We start from the raw sequence: 27,235 nt of genomic DNA on the forward strand, positions 1-27,235 counted from the left end.
AAGGCACGAAACTTACAAATCAAGAGTAATTATGGTATTAGAAAATCCACTTAGATAGAGAGATTATAGATAGAGGCATCGAATGACTTGTTCACAATCAACATTCATTAGAAGTGCAAATAAAGTCAGCAAAAGAATGAGTCTTGGAGTATATGTTTGTACCAATTATAAGTAGATGTTGACGCGAAACACACATCTCCGTACTTTTTTTTAAAGTGACTCACTCTGTGACGTTTCCTTGAGTATAGTTAATTAAAGTAACACCCCATAGTGTCGGAGGGGCGGGGTGGGGCGGAGGGACAAACCTGATCGAGCCTGCAGGTTGCACCCCTGAAGCGCAAGCCATATATATTACTGATGGCGCACAGAAAATAGAGGGCAATAGTACACTTTTTATTCGCCGATGCCGCTCTAGATTTGTGTGAATCATACGTTTGCCATAGGACGTATATTATATGTATGCCTACTTTACAGCAAATAAATTTCTGCGATTGTGTTACACACAGTAGCTAGAGTGCTGTAAATTTCCAAATCACCTAACACAGTGTCACGTAACATTAGGTCTCAGTGCGTACGTTGGTTCGTGAAAAAGAACACCTGTCCTTCGGTATGGTGCGAACAAAATCAACGTTAGGAGTCAGAGAAAGTTCATTGACTCAGTCTTCACCAATGCTAAATTTACAGTTTCTGTAGAATTCGTCTTCACATATCGCTGTAAACAGTAACTTTGGTGGTGGACATTGCGACGAAAGACTGCTTGACGTATACGGTTTAGCCTACGTTAGATGAGCAACAAAGTTAGGGTAGCTTAGCTTAACTTAAGTGATAAGTTAGAATACTTCGAGGAACATGGAAGGAAAAGTCGCAACAGACGAAGAAAGGCCATCGGTGCAAGAGGGTAAGTGCACAATAAGTATCATAATGTCAGTACTGTGGCCTCCGTTAGACCAGGTTGTTTTTAATTTCAACATGAATTAAAGCCTAGGCTAATTAAGTAATAATTGTTACTTTTCAGTGTTAGTGTTTCGCTAAGACTTCGCCTAGGCTAGTCTAAGTTAGAACTTAGTTGTAATACAACATCACAATGGTGGGTTGTTCTCAAATTAAAGGCTTGGACTTTCTCCACTCCGCTTTCTCGCTTTGTTTTCTCCACTTTGAGTGAAGCATTAGCCCATCCATTTCAAGATATTGGAGTTTGATATATGCCTACAGTAGTTATGCTAGGTTCTTCCTATTGTTAATGTTGTCAGGCTACACATATACAGTATTCAAACAGCACAATTTTGAGTCATTCTCAGAATCAGGTTAAAGCGTGTGAAGACCCGCTCAAAAAGAAACGTCTAATGCCAGTAATCTGACCTAGCCTAGTTTTGAATGAGGTGTAACAGAAGTGTTAAACACCAACATCGATCCCAGAAAATACACACACAGCTTGCTACCTTTGGTAATTATACACAAGTGTACAGTCAGTACATACAGTACAGCTGCGATCAATACCCACAGCACAGTGAACAAACGATACAGCGATGGATATCTCAGGTCCAGTTGAAGAAAATAAGGTATCACGTTTCATTATTGTCTGCATTTTGTAGCAACAAGCAGAAAACTTCAATTGCAAGCAACGGAGAGTCAACTTTTTCAGAGCGCGGCAAGCATTTTGTAGCCACAAGCAGAAAACTTCACTTGCAAGCAACAGAAAGTTAACGGCACGCGGTTTGGGGCGAGTCTTCAATGCCTTTAAGTTAAATACGATTTCTTGGACTGAGTAAGATTTCCCTGTCTCCTTCTCCAAGAATCTGTGCTTCAGGAGAGTACTAGTACTACTTACCATTTATATAACTAGGACTTGAGTCCTGCTTGGAGTATGATGGCATCAGTGTCTAGGAGAAAGTACGATCAAGTATATGATATATATCGTCTGGGCGTACATGCTGAGGGCCCTGCCATTCTGCTATCAGTACATTCCGCCGTAGAAAATGTGCTCTTTCCGCCATAGAAAAAGGGCCATTCCGCCATGTTACTCCGATGGTGGTACAGTAAAGCACTTTTGTATGGCGGAAAGATGACATTGTGGATGCACTGTATATTGCTTCACTTCACACTACCTAGGCCCGCAAAATCCACAAAATCATTTATTTAGATCAACAATCAGAATCGGTCTTATTATTAACAATCAACTTAAATTAATTTGATTTAATTAACCAACTACAGTATATTATTTGAAGACTGCATGGACTCTTACGAACGTACAATTAAAACTATTCAATCAACATTTAAATTAAAGACTGTGTATCTATTCCCCAATCTTTTCTTAACTACAATTCAGTCTATCCAGCGAACTGTCACATTTGAAGACGGTGTAAAAAGTTTTCACAGATACATTCCTGTGTAAAATCCATTCCTTATATATGTAAGTTTCAGCCATAGGTAATTAGGTTTCGATCCTTTCCGCCATGGCGGAAAGGATCGAAACCTACAGTACTGCAGAATTGTATGGCGGTATGTACCTATGGCGGAATGGCACTGGAACCGTATGTGCATCCCGATGCTGGGGGGTAGCTCTCCAAGTCAAAAGTGGCCTGCACTGTATAGAACTCTACTCCTGTCTCATTGAGTGTTGCTAGACCTTGTTCAATTTAATGTTAGACCCAGGAAGTAAGGAGTAAAGTAGTTCTTATACCTTCAATTTCAATAATAGCATAACTTGCATTGCAGGATTTTACTTTAGGGAAGGTGTCAAATTGTTGTTTATTTTTTAGCAGCTTATGCCTACCACAGAAGGCATAAGCACTCAACCACAGTTGAGTCCTTAAAAAGGTATTTAAAAATGGTATGTCTTTAATACGCCTACAGTATGACAGTTTATAAGTAAGCAAGGATGTTACATAGCTCTGCTAAAGGCCTGTGCAATATCATATATAGGCTAGGCTACCCTAATGTGGTGAACCCAGAGGCCAGAGCATAGAAACACATTAACAAGTCAGTATAGCCATTCAAGTTTTTTCTTTGACAAAAATCATTCCAAAAGTCATAATTTGTTACCTATTCCTATGACCTTAGTTTTAAAAAACTGCAAGGCTGTTGAAGTTCAGATCAAATATGGAGTTGTGGATATTGTTCGTTTTATAACAAATCTGTTTTAATTGACTTAGTTTGTAAAATCTCTAGCTTTGGGTCACCCATCTCCATGTTTTTTATTTTGAAAATGTCCAGGTTAATATCAATTTAAAAATGACAAATTTATGACAGCATTATCGATTTTGGTAATGGTGGTGTTTTCATATGTTACAATGCAATGTTTAGTGTGCTAATTACTGTATGTCTTTGCTATTAAGGAGGCCATCCTACATAAAGAAAACAAATTGTTATTCATTTCAATCTACTGTCTGAGATATATGGAAATAAATGTTGTATCTTGTCATAACTCAGACACCTGGGTGAATAGCAATGCTGCTATTCAATCAGAAATTGTACTCAGGCAATCAGAGAACAGCAAACTGTAGAGGAAAAAGTACAGTAGCTAAGGAGTACAACCCTGTTCACTTTTGTTGTTGCTGCACAAAATACAGATTCACTGTAATCAGTGTTTTTGTGGCAGTTTTCAAAACATTGAAACTGAAACAGTTAATCTTTGAAAAATCCCACATTATTTTACATCTAACACAAAAGTACACAGCATGCCATGGGAGGTTAAAGGTTAACAATTCATTAAACTTGTTCTCTGTGTTCTTTATACTGTACCTCATTTCTATAATTACTACAAGTGTCCCTCAGGGGTCTGTTTTTCGGACATTTTTGGTTTTCGTAAACTTACATGAATGATATTGAAAATATGGCATCCAGTCTAATAATGAAGGCCCAAATGGCATTGAAGGAAAAATCAAAACATAGTTTGATACTAAACACTAAGTAATGCTACATCTCGATGAAATACATTATACTTTTTCCGTTCTAGAGAAAAGATCATTATTGTCTGCACTTGTTCACTAGACAATGATAACCCAAAACCGGACAAGAATTCATTTGCTCACTAAGATGAACCTTAAAAAAATGTAAATATTGTTGTTTACTTCACAATAATCTTTTTCATATCAAATGTTTCATAGTCACCATATTTGGTTTTTCTTTCAGTCAAACAGAAGTTTTCTGTGTTTGAAGATGGGGCGTTTGCTCATCAAGTTCAAGAAGAATTGAGTAAGTTGATATTTGGTTCTGCTTTCTTGCGGTAAAACCATGAACCGGTCAGACTGAGTCAGTAGTACTACTCAGTACAGAGATAAACCTGCTACAAGGTCATCAAACATGGTGTGATCACAGAAGACAGACCCAAATATATATCAACATTGGGTTTTGTATGAAAGGGTTGCTTAACACCATTTGGAACTCTCAAAATAAGTCAATACAAAATAAAAATAAGCAACCGAGTATTGATCAATAACGCTAGCAATGTCATGTTTCACCTGCTAGTTATGGAATTTCCTCAGGGATTTCCATGGTGTTTGCTTTGTGATATTATACAGTAGAACCACAAGGAAAGAACAGTTTTCTTTGCGTTAAGTTTCTGGTGTTTGTGTATACTTGTTAAGAATATGTGCAACCTTCTACTGGCAACTCACTCCTTTGTTGAAAACCTTATAATTGGACTATGTCATAGATAACAGAAACAGATTACCAAGTCTCAATCCATTTAGACGAGATCATTGTTCTATATTCTTTCATATGTAAGACAAAAGACTTTGAGCAAGTCTAATCATTACATCATTGATCCACTTGTGTTTGAGTTTTGAAAGGTTTTCTTTATGTAATAACAAATGTTATGCTGATTCCATAATAATACAGTATTTGCTATTACATTATAACAGCATTTTTTTCAGAAGCAACAGTTTTTACTTAAAGCTGAAATTTATGAAAAGATATAATTGGAGGGGTATCATATCTGAATAGCACTATCCCATCATCACACATTGACATTCCCCAGACACAAACATTTCAATTTTGACTTCTACCGAATGGGGCAAGTTGTTCTTTTACCTATATTTGGAGGAGTTTACTGTATCACGTAAATAAAATAAAAAGTTTTTAAGGTAAAGAAAATGTTTGGATTCCAAGACAAAATTTTAACAAATCGTCTGAGACAACCAAATTTCTGTTTGGACTTGTATCCAAACTTAGCTGTTTAAAATAAATTGGTATCACCCTCCATGTTTTTGGAGATACTGAAATACTACACCAATAGTAGGGACCTAGTCCTATGATCCACCGGAAGGGAATATTTACAGGCCCAAAGCTAGTGGTTCTCTTCTCCAACCTCCACATCTCTCGTATAGTGTACATATTGGTCGTTCCTTGTTTATTAAGCCATACATTTTTGGAACAACCAACTTTGCTCTTTGGGCAATCAAAAAGGAAGATCTGGTTGTCCGAGGGACAACCAGTCAACTTGAGGTTCTGCTATGTTATTAATGCTAGTAGCTGCCTTAATATACCCCTGAAACAGTAAACAGTTAAAGTAACCAGTCCCATAGTAGTATAACACCAATGGATCTTATTCTTCTATTCTCAGATGATGAACATTACCAAGGCAACATTAGCAGGAGAAGGACTGTTCGATCAGATAGGGTGGTTGCTAAAAGCCAAGCAGAGGAAGAGGCCTTGGAGGCATTCCGTGAAGAACATGAGATAGCTGAAAGAAATCGACAGTTGTAAGTTATAAGATACAATAAAATGGATAAGTTATAGGTTTGTGTGCTGCTCAGTTTACACGATTGTACTGACAATCATACATAACCCTGACAGTGTAAACCAGTTACAAGTTCCTTCTTAAAGCAGCTTTTGATTTGACACTTGTGATGCTATCATACTAAAATTATATTTAATGTTAAAATATCATAACAATACAGTTCATTATCTTAACTAGTCAAGACTTATCTTCAAAACTGAAAGCGAAATGAAGTAAGTTTTAATTTTCACAATATGCTGGCTACATGTGATTGTTACTATTATTAATATGTTGGGAATCCAATTGAATGCACCTAGTTTTAATACTCTCTTAACTTGGTTGGAGAAATCTAGGCAGGTTTCATCGTTTAATAAAGCAGCACTCAGGTTTTCACCCGGCTTTAAAGGTTAAATGCAGAGTAATTAATAACGAACACATTTGTTCAACCCCCCTCATAATAGTCTCTTCCAAAACTGAAATGTTTAAGATTGTGAAAGTCCATTGAGAAGCATGTGTCATAGACAACAAATCATGATGTTGTTGTTTTTCAATTAATAGAACTCAATCAGATTTGAAATAACAATAATATCCCATCACATAGTAGTTTCATTTCTAAGGTTATCATTTCCAAGTTTAAATAACAGATGGAAGCAGTAGCTGAGGTTGTGTTTGAGTCATTCGACCTGAAAAGGGACTACTGTACTGTACCGTCTGTTGTACTGAAAGAGACATGCAAGCAATTGTCATTTAAAGTAATGGTTTACAAGATCTTGGATGGATTTTTCTGTCTAACTTAAATCACTGTCTGAAAATTAGAGGATGCAACCACAATAAATATTACTCATTTCATTGCAGAAAACAGTTTTTATTGTAGCTTTAATGTGGCAGTTTCTTTAAAGATTACAAAAATTAGGTTCAAACCTTTATATTAACTTTTTTCAAACACCTTGGTGAAGCTGTGTGGGATGAATTTCTGGAGACATTTTCAGTTTTCAGTTTTCAGTTTTCAGGAGACATTTTCAGACATTTTCAGGAGACATTTTCAGAGATAGTAACATGAATGATGTTTGTTTGCTGTGCAAGTTTTATTCTTTCAGTTAATCCTTGTGCACAAGATTTAATGTACTGTTTAATATAACTCAATGTATAGTACATGTCATATCATTACTTTGTACAAATATATGGTTGAGTGCTATAAATATATCAAGTGTAATTACCCAAATAAACAGACAGCATATACTTTCAATGGTTGATAGCAGTATACTATGCTACTACAATGTGTGATTCCTACACAAGTGGGGGCTGAGCAATTCATTGTACAGTACTCAAGATATATTATACTGTATTGAATAGAATCCCACCACACTTGATTGCATAAACAGAATGACATCGTTTCACAGTTCAGGAAGGTTATACTTGCGAAACTTTGTAGAAAATCAAGGAACAAAGAATTGAACAAATAACTTTACAGTAGATCAAGCTCTGCTAGGACACTGCTATGTCTATTAGTAATTAGTCAGCACCTATACCTCCATATATGCTCCCACTCCCACCTACCCCTCCCCCAATGGAAAAATCATGTATGTAATGTTTAAACTGTCTGCATAAAACAGTTACTTGGTAATATGATATCTATACTTGCATGGTTTGCTCACTGCCATAACTAGATTAAGTTTTAATGAAGTTATTCATTAGTCTCTTTGTTCCAGTTGATTTTGCCACAATTTTAAGTTCATTAAATGATAAGTGTTATTTAGTTACAATGCCCTACATACTGTAGAACAACCGTTGCAAAATTCCTTTTTCGCTTGCTTTAAACCAAAGGTACAGTTACAATTTAGAGCCACAGTGTTACGGTCAAATGTAAGGTAAGGTCTTAATTTATGCTATATTTGGCATAAAGTAAATTATGGCACAGTTGTTGGAACATTTGTTGACTGGACTAACTGCCTACAGTATCTACCTATATAATATATGAGGTGATGGGTTTTGGTTACTTTGCCATAGGCAGGCAAGTAACCTTGGCAGTCAAGTTAGTGTGTGTGGATGTATACATGCATGTGTATACACGTATATGTGTGACGCCCTTGTAAACACAATATCTCAAGACAGGTAACCTCTGCAGTTCTCATATTGGCCTGTGGTCTCCCCATCATTGGTACAAGAACCCTATCATGTCGCGTGGAGAACAAAGTCATTTGTGGTCAGCAAAGGCAAAATGTGAAAATCTCTTAAAGCTGTATCTCTAGAACCTGAACATCAAAGGAACTCATGTATGCATGGTTGGATAGCCTTATGAAGTGTAAAGTTTTTACACAATTTGTTGTAAGTTAGAGTTTATTAAAGGTCACCGGGGGTCAAAACTTGAAATTCTTGCAAACACATTATCTCCAGATACGAAACTTTATTGGCTCTCATATTTTGCATGTAGCTTCACTGTAATCAGTACAAGAACCTTGCTGTTTTTGGTGGAGGTCAAAGGTCATTTGGGGTCATCAAATGTCACAATCTGTAAAGCCTTATAAACACAAACCTTGTTAACACGATGCCCCAAGATAGGTTACATCACAGCTCATATTTGGCATGTGTCTTTCTTATTGTGAGTACAAGAACCATAATATTGTGGTTGAATGTCATTTTTGGTCAGCAGGGGTTCAAATGTCAAAATATCAGATGGATCTCATCAGGTTAACTATTAAAATTAAAATTCAGCTCTTTGTTGTTAGAGTGAGCATGCAACTAAATTACCAACAAGAAATGTCCCTCTGTCCTTCTGTCTTCGTTGTGGTCTTATGTCACAAGATTCCCATTCATCAAACCATGTAAGCATTGACTCTGCTTATATTGCTCTCTATTTGCAGTATGAACTGCAGCCAGGGGTAGCTTGCACACTACTCTTGTGCTGTATCTGTAATGTATTTAAAGGTAACCATTGGGAGGGGTTTCCTTCTTGTTTGGTTGATGTGTTGGACTATAGTACCGTGTCAGTATGTTAAGTGCGGTAAGTGAATACTTCCCATTCACTCACTCCCACTGTAGTAAAATTTGCATAACTGACTACAAGTTTGGGATTTTGATTAACTTATTAGGTAATTTACTGGTTTGACAATAGTACCTTTCTCCAAATATGAAAGCCCCCTTCTTGGGTGTGGGGGGGGGTATGCTTTCTTGGGTGATTTGCTAGGTTTATTGATTCTGTTTTGTGTTTTGAACCAATTGTGTAATACTTTTGTAACTGAACAGAGAGGAGAAAGACAATGAGGCTGCCAGAGAGATGTACGCACAGCTGATGAAAGAAGAGGAGGAGAAAGCAAAACAAGATCAAGAGAAAGATAAGGTTTGTTTAGCTGAACAGTATACAATGTATCAAGGATAAGCTGAGCAGTAGATGAGGTATCAAGGATTAGCTGAGCAGTAGATGAGGTACCAAGGATTAGCTGAGCAGTAGATGAGGTACCAAGGATTAGCTTAGCATTAGATGAGGTATCAAGTATTAGCTTAGCATTAGATGAGGTATCAAGTATTAGCTTAGCAGTAGATGAGGTACCAAGGATTAGCTTAGCATTAGATGAGGTATCAAGTATTAGCTTAGCAGTAGATGAGGTATCAAGTATTAGCTTAGCAGTAGATGAGGTATCAAGGGTTAGCTGAGCAGTAGACGATGTATGAAGGATTAGCTGAGCAGTAGATGAGGTACCAAGGATTAGCTGTGCAATAGTGTAGCATTTACCTTCAGCACTAGGGCATTGTCTAATATCGCCCCTAAAGTATTTTATTGAGTTGCTGTTTCCCTTTATCATATACTTGATGTATATCCTACCAGAAGACAGGATCACACATGAGAGAGTTGTGACATGAGATGAGAAACTCCCATCAATTGCCTTAAATCTGCCTCATTTGAAACCTTTACAAGGAATATAGTGCTGCTTACCTCACTGATCATGCAAATAAAATTATGTAATTACCATATTTAGCTGCAGCAAGTTGGTAGTTTTAGCAGCTCTCCCTGATTTTTGACTTGATTCTCTTTGCACCAAATATTGTCCGTGAATGCACTCTTTGATTCTGTGGAAAACATCTGATTTATGATAATGTTGTTATTTTGCAGGAAATAGCAAGAGAGATGCAAATGAAAGAGAAGGAGGAATACATTAGGTTAAAGAAGAAACAGCGAGAGAAGGAAAATTTAATGGAATCGGAAAGACTTGCCCGAAGTATGTCCCAAGAAGACAAAGAAAGGAGTCACAAGCAAACAGGTATTTTGATAATTTAATGACACAACATTCACAATAAAACAAACCTGAAATTTCCAAGGATATAGCTGAAAGGATGACTGCAGACATACAATTAATATCGTTACGTTGCAGAATGTAACCACTTCAATTAATATCGATACATTCCAGATTATAACCACATCAATTGATTAATATCGATACATTGCAGGTTATAACCACTTCAATCAATTAACATCGATACATTGCAGATTATAACTGCCTCAATTAATATCGATATGATGCAGATTATAACCACTTCAATAATATCGATACATTGCAGATTGTAACCACTTCAATCAATCCAGCTTGTTATTCTATGTTATCTTAATTTATTACGATGCTTTGTTCAGACCTAACTAGCTGGTTGGTTTGTCATCAATTTGTGATGCTAGTAACAAAGGAGCCCATCTTTTGAAAATGAATCATTTTAATCAGAAATAAAAGGGAAAATCTTGACAGACAATCAGTTCTAAATTAACCTAAATATATTTGAGGCTTGTTGTTATTTTACATTTTGAAAGCAGTTGTACTCTGCACAAGTCATAAGATGAGCGATCACAATCCTGTAAACTGATCTTGTTTCCTAGTAACTGAATCTGAAGATGCGCTGGCTGCGTTGAGAATTGCAATGGAGGATGGAAGGCAAACCGCATCTCCTGCTGGCTTAACAGTTGACATTGAGGGAGCTGGAGAAAATGGCCTGCCTGATGTCACAGATGATGCGGTAAGATATTTGAAATACCTCTAAAACATTGCTCTACACTCACTGGTTTGGATGGCGAGTGATAAAGATTGGTTTAACTTGTAGGTTATTTCCTTGCAACGGTTACTAAAAAATAGGTACATAGTGCATTAAAATGGAATGTTTAAGGTTTGTGCCCAACTGAAACAGCTGGATCAAATTATCAGAAAAAAAATTTAAATGTAAAATCCTCAGGTATCTTTGGTATTTAGAAAGTTGAGGATTTTAATGTGAAATGCAAAAAAACAAGAAGGGAAATGGATAATGTCTGTGATAAAGCAGGTTATAAATGGACAGATCTGTTGTATTGATCAGTGGTAAAGCATCATTCTAGGAAACATTACATCAAATAAGCAGCTCTTATAGTTGATGTGTCTCATTTCACAACACAGTAGACATGATTAAGTTCCTTGATTAGCTTCACAACAGATGTTCAATACTTTATTGTACAGGAGTCAGAAAGCATAGATTGTTGTCTGTAACCTGTGACAATTGCTAACCAGCAATCCTCAACAAAGTTTAACAAAATTGGACCAACAGAACAGTTTTTCAAGTCTTCTGGCTATTTTAAAACTACATTGAATGAAATATGAAGTTTGTCTTGTGGTTCAGACATTTGCACTTGGAAGTAACTTGCTCCAAAGTTGCTGATAAATAATGGAATATCTGAGCTGCACAGGAAAAGACAGATGCATTTGTAGTCTTGAGTTTTCAGATGTGAATGTTGTATGAAGTGATTCTCTCAGTGGGTGAAGTGGCACAGTAGGTACACTGGTACAATGCTCAAGTACAATTCAAAACACTCTATATGAGTCCAAACGTTGGCATTCAGAGGGTCTAGTTTCTATTCTGTACATTAAAGTGTGCAGTGAATGGGCATTAACAAGTAGCAACGAAGACTGGAGGCCAGCTGGCACACAATGATAACATTATTCATCCGAGTTACACAGCTGAACTACATAGCACTGTAATATACAGTAGTACAGCTGTGTAGTACATTTCAAGGTTCTCGAGTCTCAACTGAACTGCAGCAGCTGCAAGGACTCCGTTTTAAGAGGTCAAGATGGATTGAAATTGTCGGTGAAGTGGGTTATAGAGGACTATTCATTATGTTTTTAATAAATAATGCATGTATTTTAATATATAATGCATATATTTTAATATATAATGCATGTATTTTGAAGACAAAGTTTACAAACAAAAGACTGGTAAGCTTTACTTCCTTGACTTTCCTGAACTTTATCAAGTGTTTTTTTGATAATGTCTAGGTGATTCAATCTTGTTGTTGTTGTTGTTTTATTCAGCTGATTGCCAGGCAACTACAAGAACATGAGAAAGACAAATTCCTCTTGGCCAAGAAGAAAGAGAAAGAACGGATGAGGTTAAAAGAATCGGAACGGCTGGCAAAGAGACTACAACACGAAGAGAGACTGAAGGCAGAGAGACACAGAGGTAAATTCTAATTATGCTCTACAATTAAGAAATAATTTATCAATAGCAACAATATCTGTTAATGGTATTCATCTATTCCAGGACTGATAGACTGCTCACAGTCTAATTAGAACATTCTGGTACCTCCTTTTTATGAACATTTATATGTTGAGTCAGCAGCTGAAAAGTAGTAAATTATAAACAACAAATAAAACAATGTCTGATCCATTGGAGTGTGAATAAGAGTTTAAGAAAAGAAATGGGTAATAATGGAATTACGAACCCTCCTTGCCATCAGGCAGGCCATCCACCAAGAAAAGAAAACATGCATATATCTGCTCATCTGGCGTCATGTAATGTTATGACTTTAGTGAGGTTATACCTGGGGATATTGGTCAGCAGTGGTGTTGGGCTAATAATAGTTAAATATGTTACACAAGGAGGAATTATCATATTGTGATATGAGGAAAAGAGAAACATTGAAGAAACCTATTCACACTGTATGTAAGACCAGGAAGATCGGCCAAGTTACATGATGCATTGCATTAAGGAAGTACAACAATTCTGCCAACTGCCCTCAGTTCTGCCCTGAAAAATAATTCTCAACAAAATCAAGTGAAGTAAATCCACCATTTTGCTTACACTTTAGGAGGTCCAGATCAGCCATTGACCCACAGGGATGGTAGAACAATGGACCCAGAAAATCCTGATGAAATAATGATTCGTAGAGTATCTGGACCGGAGGATGATGAGGTAAGAAGGTGCTTCTAATGAGTATGCAAATCCTTTAAAATGACCACTTTACAGAATTTGACTGTTTAACAGGTATACAGTATCTATTCTGTATACTATGTCTCAAAACCTGGCAAGGCTAGATAAAATCATTAGTGGTATATTATGAGCAGTGAGAGCTAGGTCTGGATTCACAAGTGACTTGTCACTATAACTAAGATCTAATGTAGAAAACATTATTGGAGTCATTTGTTTTATGTCAGTTGTCATTGCCATCATTAGGATATAAGAGTTTTAACTTGTTGTCCCATTAAATATGAACAATATTACATGGTAGACTTGCTCACCTTAAATGCCTTAATAGTTTCAATATTTTGATAATCTTTCTTTTGTGTTAAACACATAACATGTTTGAAACTGCAGTTGTTCTGCGTCTTTTATGCTGTGGTTCGTGAAGCTAAGTCAAACCCAGATTCCTGTGTTTTCTATGTTATTGGATCAATCTCAAGTTATATTTTAAATTCAAACATTTCTCTAATGAACCGACTTTGTTACACTAGAATCTGACTTGGCACCTCTTTGCTTTTTTATCACCAGTTTGTGTGTGTCCAATATTGTAGCTTTAACTCCATGTTTTGTTAATTTGTGTTGTCTTAGCTCAAAGGTTCATTGATAGTGATGCAAACAGTCAATCTTGAACCACATATATTTTCTGTCATGAATTTGAGCCTGATTCTTAACCCAGAATTGTCACTTTTATATCCCCTCAAAACGAGGTCATTTTGAGGCCTCTTAGTGCTTCCATCTGTAGGAGTCTAAGATAATTTCAAAATTATGCATTTATCTGCAAATATATGAAAAGTCTGTTTTTTCTATGAAGTTTATTGTTTGTCTTGTATGCCTTCATCAGTTATATATCTCTTACTGCTGTTACTTCTCAGCCAAAAGCTGTTCCACAATTGCTGGCAAACTTTTGAGTTATTCATCTGATGCATGTTAGCCTTAGTCTTGAAATCTCAACTTGTATTTCATCCTTTAAATCTTAGTCATCATATAGAAGCTGTTGCTAGCACTTCATTACTGTAACGAAATTAAAAGATTGTTCCATCTTTACAAAGACAAAGCAGTGCATCCTCATGTAGCCATCTCATTATGCTCTTCTTGTTTCCCTATTGTCTATTACTGCCATGGTAACATTCCGATGAAGCATTGTGAAAGCTGTAGTGTTGTTGCAACTCTTGAATATTGAGACCAGATCAAGTAATATTCAGACATGATTGGTTACCTCTCTAACAGAGCAATGAGCTTTGAACTATTAGATTAATGGTGTATGTGTTCATTACAAGTCACTGCCTAATGCCATCATTCCTGCTGACAGTGTGGTCAGACTCAAGTAACAGATTGAGTTTTCTGCTACATAATGTTTCCTTTAAATGATTTTCCAGAAGATCAAAGCAAATATATATTTTGAGATGAAAATTATATAGTATTAAGAAAGGGGCAGATTTTGGTTTGTTCCAGCTCAATATATAGTCGAGAGGGAGGGGGGGGGGGGGGTATCGCAGTGCAATACAAACAGAGGTTGAACAAATATTGATTCTAAATAATACAGGCAAGAACGACAATACCTAGCAGAGTGTGAGGACACATTGTCCAGTAAAGTCAGATAGGATCGAATGACTGATTGTTGTGAGAAAGTGAGGACAGGTCAAACAGAAATGCAGTATGAATGAACCAGTTTTAAAGTTGATATTTTAGAGAAGATAGATCACATAAGTGGTAGTAACTATGTATTTAGAAAAAGGAGTTAGTGGGACAGTAGAGATGTTAACCAGCAGCCAAAGATTATTCAGATATTTAGTTCAGTTGTCTTCAATTTGATTCTTTCAACTTTACTAAGCAAGTTGTGTCTTAATCTGTCTGACAAACAGATGATTGCACGTCAAATACATCGAGAGGAGATCCAGCGAGCCATTTCCCAAGAATCTGAGGAGGATCGGCTGAGAAGAGAATTGCATGATGCTGTGAGGATCTGTCATGTCTTTGTTATATTAACCCTCACTATATTTCCTGCTTAGCTAACCAGGTTCACATACAGCTATATGTGGCATGTACCTTAAATTTGCCCTAGTCCTTCCATCTGCCCATACACTTTGCCCACCCTTAGGTTCCCCCTGCAAATACTATACCAAGCATGCAAAAGCAATTTACGCATCAGTTTTCTGTGTTACTTAACTTCAACATGACCTTGCTTTCTGTGGTTTGTTTTACATAGCCAATCACATACCTTGTATATTCCTGGAAAGTAACCATTCAGTTTGAAATCTATTCTCAAACTCTCTCAATTCTCAACCCATGTTTATCCATCCTCTTAGTTTCAAGCCTTTTTTCTGTCGACTAACTTTCTCTCATTTTCTAATTTCTTTGTTTTCAGACTTTCTGTGTGTTCAGCAGTATTTCTACCATTGTTATCTATTTCAGTCACCCTATTATTTCAACCTTTCCCCTCTTTTAAAACTTGGTATGTTTTCAAAATCTTCAACAGTTTTGGAAACAGTCTATTTTGAAACTATCAATATTTTCAAGCTTTTCTGTTTTCAAACCATTTTATTTTCAATGGAGTATTTATCCTCTGTTTTTAACCTTGTAAACTCATTTCCAACCTTTCTCATTTTCAAACTTTCTCCATGTCATGTTTATGTTTGTGCAACCTTTTTCTTTTCAACTTATCGTTATTTTCCACCTATTTCTTCATTGATTGTTCTATGTGTTACTCCTCTGTAAATAAAGCTCAGAATAACCACTGCCCGTATCCCTTCATATAAAGTTATTCATTGCTTCTGTTGATCAGTTCTGTCAGGACAATCATAATCTCTCATTTAAACTTGTTAAAAGATCCCAATTAATAATTTATTATGCACTCATTAATCTTCATTTGGTTTAGTAGTGGAAACTTGATTGGGCAGCTGAGATCGATGAAATAATGGAAATGTCAACATTACAGTACTTTAAGATTAGTGTAAATCATAACAATACTTTAAGCTAACTTTCTAATCTCCTGTATCATTGTTCACAATTTTGTTGGTGAAACACTTTATATGTACACTTATCCAGCACGTTTCTCATCTACTATGTACTATCATGTACTATGTAGGCTCCCATTTTCAGTTTTGATTGATTTGGTGCACACTTACCATACATTGCAATATTTACTCATAATTGGAGATGTCTCAATCTACCTAATAGAGATCTGTGTTGTCACAGCTATGTAACTACTATGCATTTACATTGTAGGCTTCCGTTTTCAGTTTTGATTATTTTGGTGCATTCTTACCATGTATGTAATATTTACTCATAATTGGAGATGTCTCAAAGGAAGGCATAAACAATGCTACCTAGTTTCTAATTCTGGTGGATGAGGTGGTTGCTTTTAGCCTTATCCAGATCACTCTCTGGTAATTTATATTCATGGATTCAGCTTAGGTGGGGGTTATGCATTATGTGTCAATTCATGCAATATTTTCCTAAACTGTGTGTTTGAAAGTGAAGCTATTGCCACCCATACATGGGAAACCCATCATGTGGAATATGTTTGATTGATATTAATTCCAGTTTTACTCCTACTATCCTTTCCCCTTCCATAATGATAATTGTCATTCAATGGTACTGAAGCTATGATATCTTTATTCCCCTTTCCCCTTCCATAATGATAATTGTCATTCATTGGTACTGAAGCTATGATATCTTTATTCCCCTTTCCCCTTCCATAATGATAATTGTCATTCAATGGTACTGAAGCTATGATATCTTTATTCCCCTTTCCCCTTCCATAATGATAATTGTCATTCAGTGGTACTGAAGCTATGATATCTTTATTCCCCTTTCCCCTTCCATAATGATAATTGTCATTCAATGGTACTGAAGCTATGATATCTTTATTCCCCTTTCCCCTTCCATAATGATAATTGTCATTCAGTGGTACTGAAGCTATGATATATTTATTCCCCTTTCCCCTTCCATAATGATAATTGTCATTCAGTGGTACTGAAGCTATGATATATTTATTCCCCTTTCCCCTTTGTAATGATTATTGTCATTCAGTGGTACTGAAGCTATGATATCTATATTCCCCTTTCCCCTTCCATAATGATAATTGTCATTCAATGGTACTGAAGCTATGATATCTTTATTCCCCTTTCCCCTTGCATAATGATAACTGTCATTCAATGGTACTGAAGCTATGACATCTATATTCCCCTTTCCCCTTCCATAATGATAATTGTCATTCAGTGGTACTGAAGCTATGATATATTTATTCCCCTTTCCCCTTCCATAATGATTATTGTCATTCAGTGGTACTGAAGCTATGATATCTTTATTCCCCTTTCCCCCTTCCATAATGATAACTGTCATTCAATGGTACTGAAGCTATGATATCTTTATTCCCCTTTCCCCTTCCATAATGATTATTGTCATTCAATGGTACTGAAGCTATGATATCTTTATTCCCCTTTCCCCCTTCCGTAATGATAATTGTCATTCAATGGTACTGAAGCTATGATATATTTATTCCCCTTTCCCCTTCCATAATGATTATTGTCATTCAGTGGTACTGAAGCTATGATATCTTTATTCCCCTTTCCCCTTCCATAATGATTATTGTCATTCAATGGTACTGAAGCTATGATATCTTTATTCCCCTTTCCCCTTCCATAATGATAATTGTCATTCAATGGTACTGAAGCTATGATATCTTTTTTCCCCTTTCCCCTTCCATAATGATAATTGTCATTCAATGGTACTGAAGCTATGATATCTTTTTTCCCCTTTCCCCTTCCATAATGATTATTGTCATTCAGTGGTACTGAAGCTATGATATCTATATTCCCCTTTCCCCTTCCATAATGATAATTGTCATTCAGTGGTACTGAAGCTATGATATCTTTATTCCCCTTTCCCCTTCCATAATGATTATTGTCATTCAATGGTACTGAAGCTATGATATATTTATTCCCCTTTCCCCTTCCATAATGATTATTGTCATTCAATGGTACTGAAGCTATGATATATTTATTCCCCTTTCCCCCTTCCATAATGATTATTGTCATTCAATGTTACTGAAGCTATGATATCTATATTCCCCTTTCCCCTTCCATAATGATAATTGTCATTCAGTGGTACTGAAAGCTATGATATCTTTATTCCCTTTCTCCCTTCCGTAATGATAATTGTCATTCAGTGGTACTGCAGCTATGATATCTTTATTCCCTTTCCCCCTTCCGTAATGATAATTGTCATTCAGTGGTACTGAAGCTATGATATCTATATTCCCCTTTCCCCTTCCATAATGATAATTGTCATTCAATGGTACTGAAGCTATGATATCTATATTCCCCTTTCCCCTTCCATAATGATAATTGTCATTCAATGGTACTGAAGCTATGATATCTATATTCCCCTTTCCCCTTCCATAATGAGAATTGTCATTCAATGGTACTGAAGCTATGATATCTATATTCCCCTTTCCCCTTCCATAATGATAATTGTCATTCAGTGGTACTGAAGCTATGATATAGATATATATGTTGCCCTTTCCCCTTCCATAATGATAATTGTCATTCAGTGGTACTGAAGCTATGATATCTTTATTCCCCTTTCCCCTTCCATAATGATTATTGTCATTCAATGGTACTGAAGCTATGATATATTTATTCCCCTTTCCCCTTCCATAATGATTATTGTCATTCAGTGGTACTGAAGCTATGATATCTTTATTCCCCTTTCCCCTTGCATAATGATAATTGTCATTCAATGGTACTGAAGCTATGATATATATATTCCCCTTTCCCCTTCCATAATGATAATTGTCATTCAGTGGTACTGAAGCTATGATATATTTATTCCCCTTTCCCCTTCCATAATGATTATTGTCATTCAGTGGTACTGAAGCTATGATATCTTTATTCCCCTTTCCCCTTCCATAATGATTATTGTCATTCAATGGTACTGAAGCTATGATATATTTATTCCCTTTTCCCCTTCCATAATGATAATTGTCATTCAGTGGTACTGAAGCTATGATATCTATATTCCCCTTTCCCGTTCCATAATGATAATTGTCATTCAATGGTACTGAAGCTATGATATATATATTCCCCTGTCCCCTTCCATAATGATTATTGTCATTCAATGGTACTGAAGCTATGATATCTTTATTCCCCTTTCCCCTTCCATAATGATAATTGTCATTCAATGGTACTGAAGCTATGATATATATATTCCCCTTTCCCCTTCCATAATGATAATTGTCATTCAATGGTTCTGAAGCTATGATATATTTATATAATGAACAGGAACTGGCTCGTAAGATGCAACAGGAAGAGGTTTTAAAGGCCAAAAGTAGGAGAAGGAGAGAAGTAGAGAGGAGAACTGATTCTGAAATATCCAGATCAGAGGTAAGAACATCTCTCCATTTAACAATAAAGAGAAACCCTTTGGAGATAGTGGAGAGGCATTGTAATAGAACTTATGAAAGTATTCCAATCTAATTCCTGCGATTTTGTCAACATAATGGTAGACAAACTCATGTTGTGTATGAAAGTTTCATGTTAATCTTTTGGGTTGGTGAGAGAAAAAGTAATAATGTTAAATTAGTTTTTATTAGAGCCACTATGACTCAACCACTAGAAACCAGAAAAAAAGCATTAAAAAGGGAAATGTTATATGGCTCACATGGATTCATATGATGTATTCTTAGAAGGTATTTTGAAATGTTTCCTAAAAGGTTCCCTTAAATCGATGACCGATTGTTACATCATCAATGCAATGGTACATCAGTGATGCATTGTAACATTTGTGGGTAGCCAGTATGAAAGCTGGACCCAGTTTATTGGTGTTTCTTAAATGTAACTTGCAGACTAAAACTTAACAAGAATAGATCAGATGGAATGCAATAGTATTAGTATAGTATGCTGTTAAATGAAAACTGCCATATATGAAAAGTAAGACAAAAAGAGGGGATAGCACCCCTGGGAATATCCAACAGCTCCTGTAAAAGACATAACAGATGGCAATCAGACACCCTCCCCCCCCCCTACCCATATGAATGACAATAAACCACTCACCAGCTATGGTACTGGCTAACAAGAAATGTTACAATGCATCATCAATGTAACAATGCATTGAGAGAGATAGCTTATAGCTCCCAATGAGACTATCTAATAATGATCACGTCTGCCTTAATTCAAAGCCCACTGATATCAGAAACCAGGTGTCCGTGGATGATTACAGTAGTAGCATTGTTCTACTAAGTATCACGTTTACAGAAGATGATAATCCAATGGTTAGATAATTCAACATCCGATTTAGATGTATTGTAACCTGTTTTGACTAATTTTAATGTAGTAACTCCTGTTGATTTAAGCTGACATTGTTTGTGTCTGAGTTTGTTTACTTCTATTCACACTCTCTCTTCTCTTGTTATGATGTCTTTTCACAATCTAATTTAACAATGTTCGTCTACTCATTGTTGTCAATGTGTTCAAGATAACATGTCCCTTCTTTACTTGTCTGTATTTTGTTTTCCTGTTTATTCAACATTGTTAAATCTTATATCATTAATTCATTCAATAAATTATACCCTACTTCATGTAATCATTTCTTATGCAAACTACAGTTGTATAAATATGAGGACCTTTAAATTGTTCTGTATGTAGTCAGGCAAATAGTTAGGTGTGTAGTTGGGTGTGTAGTCGGATGTGTAGTCGGGTGTGTAGTTGGGTGTGCAGTTAGGTGTGTAGTCGGGTGTGTAGTTGGGTGTGTAGTCGGGTGTGTAGTCGGGTGTGTAGTCGGGTGTGTAGTTAGGTGTGTAGTCGGGTGTGTAGTCGGGTGTGTAGTCGGGTATGTAGTCGGGTATGTAGTTAGGTGTATAGTGAGGTGTGTAGTCGGGTGTGTAGTCGGGTGTGTAGTGGGGTGTGTAGTTAGGTGTGTAGTTAGGTGTGTAGTTAGGTGTGTAGTTGGGTGTGTAGTCGGGTATGTAGTCAGGTGTATAGTTAGGTATGTAGTTAGGTGTGTAGTTAGGTGTGTAGTCGGGTGTGTAGTCGGGTGTGTAGTTGGGTGTGTAGTCGGGTGTGTAGTCAGGTGTGTAGTTAGGTGTGTAGTCGGGTGTGTAGTCGGGTGTGTAGTCGGGTGTGTAGTCGGGTGTGTAGTCGGGTGTGTAGTCAGGTGTGTAGTTAGGTGTGAAGTCGGGTGTGTAGTTAGGTGTGTAGTCAATATGTGCTGCAATATGATACCTTTGGCAAGTTTGCTTAGCTGGAAGTGTTCTCTGTATTATGAATTTCATTTTTTTTTGAGAAATTCTATTTTGTGAGTTTAAATATTAGTAAAGCAAAACCAAAATATTTCCAGCTGAATTTGTGGTGATGACATTCACATAGCTGTTGCCAGATGATATAACAAACTATCACTAAATTTTAAAAATGTGTATCTTTGTCATTTAATAAACTGAGGATGTGGTGTTGACCTAAGATACAGAACATGTCCAGTATTTGTGTAAAGCAATCAACTTCGGAACATCCCTTCAAGGAAAGGACTAACAACATTAGATAGCAAAAAGGTTCTGACTTCATTCATAATTTGTGAATCTCACACATGATTTATATATGTGATAATAGCAAATTTCTATGAATGCTATGTGTTGTACCACAAATATTAAACTGAGTTACTACTGACCAGTGGTTTTACACCAAGGAATAAAGAAAACTGGAAAGATATGGGAAAGTAAACAATAATAAAAAAAAATTGTTCCGGTGAGAAAATCATGAGAACCTTGAGAATTGAGTCTTGAGAATCTTGAGAAATAATTATTAATCATTAATTACTTTGTTCTTTAACATTCATTTAGTGAACTATGAAGGAAGCTGTTGTATGATGAATAATGCTTGATAGGGTCTGTACAATTTTTGACAAGATGCAAATATCTGCTTTAAATGAAACGGTTTTATTCTGGTTGTTTAACAGGACAGAGAGAGACATTACCAGGACAGAGGTCACCGAACTGAACCTGAGAGAGGTCATCGAACTGACCCTGAGAGAGGTCACAGAACTGACCCTGAGAGAGGTCACAGAACTGACCCTGAGAGAGGTCACCGAACTGACCCTGAAAGAGGTCACCGAACTGAACCTGAGAGAGGTCATCGAACTGACCCTGAGAGAGGTCACAGAACTGAACCTGAGAGAGGTCATCGAACTGACCCTGAGAGAGGTCACAGAACTGAACCTGAGAGAGGTCATCGAACTGACAGTGAAAAGATCCATATGTATGATTCTGACAGGAGACATGTTCATAGGGATAGTAGGCACAGGGATGAACGAACAGCATCTGGACAGACCGGTGGAGTAGACCCCAGGTTACTGGAACGTAACCCCATGGTAGATGCCTTCCCTCATCAAGGTATGGGCCACTTAATCTGATTTTATGTAGAACATTAGCATAGGCATAGGCGAGAGTTTGTACACAAGACACTTGTTGCTCTGATTCATCTTTGAACCTCTTCACATGACTCTAAAGGCAACTGATAGCGTTACGGAGACTGACCTCACCGAAATGATTCATCTTTGAACCTCTTCACATGACTCTAAAGGCAACTGATAGCGTTACGGAGACTGACCTCACCGAAATGATTCATCTTTGAACCTCTTCACATGACTCTAAAGGCAACTGATAGCGTTACGGAGACTGACCTCACCGAAATGATTCATCTTTGAACCTCTTCACATGACTCTAAAGGCAACTGATAGCGTTACGGAGACTGACTTCACCGAAATGATTCATCTTTGAACCTCTTCACATGACTCTAAAGGCAACTGATAGCGTTACGGAGACTGACCTCACCGAAATGATTCATCTTTGAACCTCTTCACATGACTCTAAAGGCAACTGATAGCGTTACGGAGACTGACCTCACCGAAATGATTCATCTTTGAACCTCTTCACATGACTCTAAAGGCAACTGATAGTGTTACGGAGACTGACCTCACCGAAATGATTCATCTTTGAACCTCTTCACATGACTCTAAAGGCAACTGATAGTGTCATGGAGACTGACCTCAACGGAGACTGACCTCACCAAAATGATTCATCTTTGAACCTCTTCACATGACTCTAAAGGCAACTGATAGTGTCATGGAGACTGACCTCAACAAATGGCAGGTTCATCAGCAGTGTGTTGTGATTAAGAGATTTGAGAATAACAAATGAAGGATAGATCGCATAAACAAATGTGAGTAACACCAGCAAAAAAATGAATGAACAAAATTAAAAGGAGTAATCCTTGAATCAAATAGTACTTGAGAGTTGTTTCTTAAAGTGAAAAGTCATTCCTATTGTTAGAAAATAATAAAGCACTCCTAAATATGCTGCATATACAAGCATCTTTTCATTGGGATTAAACCTTTCCGTGTCAGACAATCACAGATCTATTGTGCTATTAATTTAACAAGAAAAACTCCAAAACTTGTTCTTGAAATCAACTTTCATCTCATAAACTGATTATGCATGCTGAACTATGTATATAAAGGTGAAAAAATCTTGGAAAAGGAAGTGTCTGGGCCATTTATCCGTAAATTCTATTAAGAGCAAAGAATTTAAGTATCATGTATAAGTATGGAATCTATCACTGACTGAAGCATGAGACATCAGTGGCTGATTATAACACCCATAGGAAACTGAAATGGTAATGGTGTGATTTACAGGAAAAGTCATGAAACCAGTTGCATCTGTTTGTGATGCATTTGGTTCTGATCTTGTTTCTCTCTGACCAAAAGAAAATATTGACACAAAATTGGATTTCCCTCAATCTAACAAAGAGACAAGTTGTCACTATAATCCATTTGGCTGCTTATAGTTAAAGCAACTGCGCTCTCCAAGAGTGCCACACAATGTTTGTCTCACAAATTTATCACCTCATTGTCACATTTGCAAACCTGTGAAGTTTTGTCATCATTGTTTCGAGTAAACTAGCATGGTACCAACAGCTTTAACACTTTATATTGATAGAGCTATTTATACTTTTGAAGTAGACAATAAATATTGCTTCATATATTTATGTTTATTGCAGCTGCTGATTCTGGTAGAGGTCAGTCTACAGGACACATGCAGCCCATTCCTGGCCAGAAAAGGCAAACCGCAAAAGAACGAGAGAAAACCAAAGAGAAGGATAAAAAATCAAAAGGCTTGTTCTCAAAATCCAAAAAGAAATAATTCTCTCATCTTTCCAAAATGATTAATCTCAGTACTATTTATGAAGCACTGAGCAGGTAACTAGCTGCAGGCCTTAGTCACTCCTTCAATAGTAATTTCAGATGTCTGTAATTGAACAAGGTATTGATTGTAAAAACAAAACAAAAAATAAACAAAATTCTGAAATAAACCAGTCTAAAGTTAAATATCATAGATATAGACCTCACAGTCCAATTGTGTATGATCTAATTATCATATGAACACTTCTTTTGTATCCAGTCTGCCTATAAATCATTTTCTGTAAAGTTTTCAACTCCAATAGAAGTAACTATGGTGTTCTGTGAAACTGTGTGTTGTATCAAAATGATAGACTAGCTAATAGATTAAAGAATGAATACAACGTCAATGTGGTTGGATGGAAAGGGCAGTAATGGATGGTAGATGAAAACACAAAGTGTACATCCACAGCAAATGTTAACTCATCTAGCATTTTCTGGTGGAGTCCATGTTGATGGAATACATTTTCCATTCCGATATCATTTTAGATTCAACAATTAACTTTTGTAAATATTTTGCTGCCATTGTGTGCTCATGGAGCCACCAGTTATTTCTATGTATTATTATTAAATAGCCATTTCTAATACCACAGACATGGATGGTGCATTTGCTTTAATACTGGCACAGTACAGTACCACATCCTCTGGACATTATCTTATTGCTCCCACATAGAGGATGAGATATTGTACTTTCTTTGCCAGCTGGGTCATATACAGCTATGTCAGTTGCCATAGCAACAGTTGCCATGATAATAGATTATTTTATGAGTAGCTACTCTCGTGGGGTACCCCAGGGTGACCGGAAGTCCATGACTGAGGTAGGGCTCAAAACGGGTCTGTGTGTTTGTCATTGTGTGTGTGTATGCCAAACTCCTTCTAAATGGCTGTTCCGAGTTTCTTTAACTCCATGGGTAGGTACCCCTTGTATCTATCAGACCCCTGGCACCAAAGTTCAAATTAAGTGAACTCCATGGATTGCCCACTTAGGTGTTTGTGTGTTCCCAATAGAAATTCATTATGTGTAATGTTTGTGTATTCTTATACACTGGCTCAAGCTGTCTTTCTTGCAGCCTACAAACAATATGATGGACCAAGAAGGTGTTTAGCTTGCAGCCTTAGAAAAAGTAATACAGTGGCCAATAAGCTTATGTTGGAATTGACTGGAAGCGCAGTACAATGTTTGGTACAGGGGTGAAGACCTTCTTTCCAATAATAGTAGTAAATAGAATCAATTTGAAAATAACAATTCATGTATTCATCAATCCTTACTTTCTGTTAAATGTTCCCATAATGAAATGAAGAGTTCTATCCTTTTCCATTTTCTTATGACTTTTTTATATAAAAACATAATGCTTTCCTAGGTGATGGATTATTTAATATTTAAAATAAAAATCTAATATGCATTTATATCTTGCCAAGGTTTTGAAGACTAAAATAAAACTCAACACTAATGAGAGTGAGCAATGATATGTCTTGGTGTGTAACCACAATAGTAAATGAAGTGTTTGGTTACAATTTACAGTCAGATTCTCCTGTTTAGAATTTTTCCCAGTCTTTGTTATTGATAAATATAATTAATAATATTTATAATTGAATTATTTTATAACGAGACGTATTTAGAATATTGAGATGATCCCTCCATAGAATGGAGAGTTGACTTTGATAATTCACTTCAGTTGATAATCATCTAATTGCTAGATATTGGCTTCCTTTAATCCTGGGTGAGTACTCTAGATAGGTGGTACTCAGTGTTAAGTCTTATTGGCAAATATTTCATCAAAAAGGAAATGTTGCAGGTAAACATATACTTATATTTAGGTACTTGAAGTATATAATCTATCATTAACTAAATATAGATATAACATAGATACATGTTCAAATGTTATTACCGCTCTTAACGTTATAAAATAACTATAAAGAGCTGATAAGATTGTCAATAGTATTTTTTTTTTTTTTTACAGCACTTTTTTTTGGTGATTTTGTTTATTTTTCTTCTATGCATTATTGAAACTAAGTGAGGCTGATTGGTATTCAAGGGTATTCCCATTTAGGATTGATTGTTCTATTTCTTTATGACTTTGATAAACTTTTCTTGGGTGGCTGGAATATTCAGCTTTTTGGGAAATATGTGTTATAGTTAAGTACTCATGAGTTCTGTGATTATGCAAACAAATTTTTCATTAAATCATGAGTTTGTTAGTGTAGATAAATTTACCTGAGGGCATTTTAATTTGAAATTATGTAATAACTTTGATGTTCATTCCTATTCATTGTATTTTTTTTTTGCATAAGTTTCCTTGTCTCTGGTGATGCAAGAGGTTAAACAATGAACTTTTCAAAATACTGTTCTATTTTGTTGATTTGTACTTATTGGAATGTTGAGCGTAATTGTTGATGTGTTGTATTTGTGTTGTATTGAGCGTAATTGTTGATGTGTTGTATTTGTGTTGTATTGAGCCTAATTGTTGATGTGTTGTATTGAGCCTAATTGTTGATGTGTTGTATTTGTATTGTATTGTATTGAGCCTAATTGTTGATGTGTTGTATGTGATGATGATGATGACGATGTGTTGTATTTGTGTTGTATTGAGCCTAATTGTTGACGTGTTGTATTTGTATTTTATTGAGCCTAATTGTTGATGTGTTGTATTTGTGTTGTATTGAGCCTAATTGTTGATGTGTTGTATTTGTATTTTATTGAGCCTAATTGTTGATGTGTTGTATGTGATGATGATGATGACGATGTTTTTTTGTGTTGTATTGAGCCTAATTGTTGACGTGTTGTATTTGTGTTGTATTGAGCCTAATTGTTGATGTGTTGTATTTGTGTTGTATTGAGCCTAATTGTTGATGTGTTGTATGTGATGATGATGATGACGATGTGTTGTATTTGTGTTGTATTGAGCCTAATTGTTGACGTGTTGTATTTGTGTTGTATTGAGCCTAATTGTTGATGTGTTGTATTTGTGTTGTATTGAGCCTAATTGTTGATGTGTTGTATGTGATGATGATGATGACGATGTGTTGTATTTGTGTTGTATT

The 27,235-nt window shown here is 36.2% G+C and overlaps 1 protein-coding gene across 4 annotated transcripts; it reads left to right on the plus strand.

The window, feature by feature from the left end:
- The first annotated feature begins 460 nt into the window (after window positions 1-460).
- LOC139975575 (uncharacterized) lies at window positions 461-26,539 on the plus strand. Of its 4 annotated transcripts, XM_071983589.1 has the most exons (13): window positions 461-898; window positions 4,132-4,194; window positions 5,564-5,702; window positions 8,963-9,056; window positions 9,828-9,975; window positions 10,581-10,717; window positions 12,040-12,187; window positions 12,816-12,919; window positions 14,830-14,922; window positions 19,252-19,353; window positions 20,148-20,240; window positions 21,917-22,349; window positions 24,016-26,539. In XM_071983589.1, the coding sequence occupies exons 1-13, from the start codon at window positions 850-852 to the stop codon at window positions 24,156-24,158; spliced, it is 1,746 nt and encodes a 581-aa protein (XP_071839690.1). In that variant the 5' UTR covers window positions 461-849; the 3' UTR covers window positions 24,159-26,539. The 4 variants fall into 4 exon arrangements, with proteins under 4 accessions (XP_071839690.1, XP_071839692.1, XP_071839691.1 ...); XM_071983591.1 differs by lacking the exon at window positions 14,830-14,922; XM_071983590.1 differs by lacking the exon at window positions 20,148-20,240 and having other exon boundaries at window positions 463-898.
- The last annotated feature ends 696 nt before the right edge of the window (window positions 26,540-27,235 follow it).

The sequence above is a fragment of the Apostichopus japonicus genome, chromosome 11 (genome assembly GCF_037975245.1).
Source record: "Apostichopus japonicus isolate 1M-3 chromosome 11, ASM3797524v1, whole genome shotgun sequence".
NCBI classification, from domain to species: Eukaryota; Metazoa; Echinodermata; class Holothuroidea; order Aspidochirotida; family Stichopodidae; genus Apostichopus; species Apostichopus japonicus.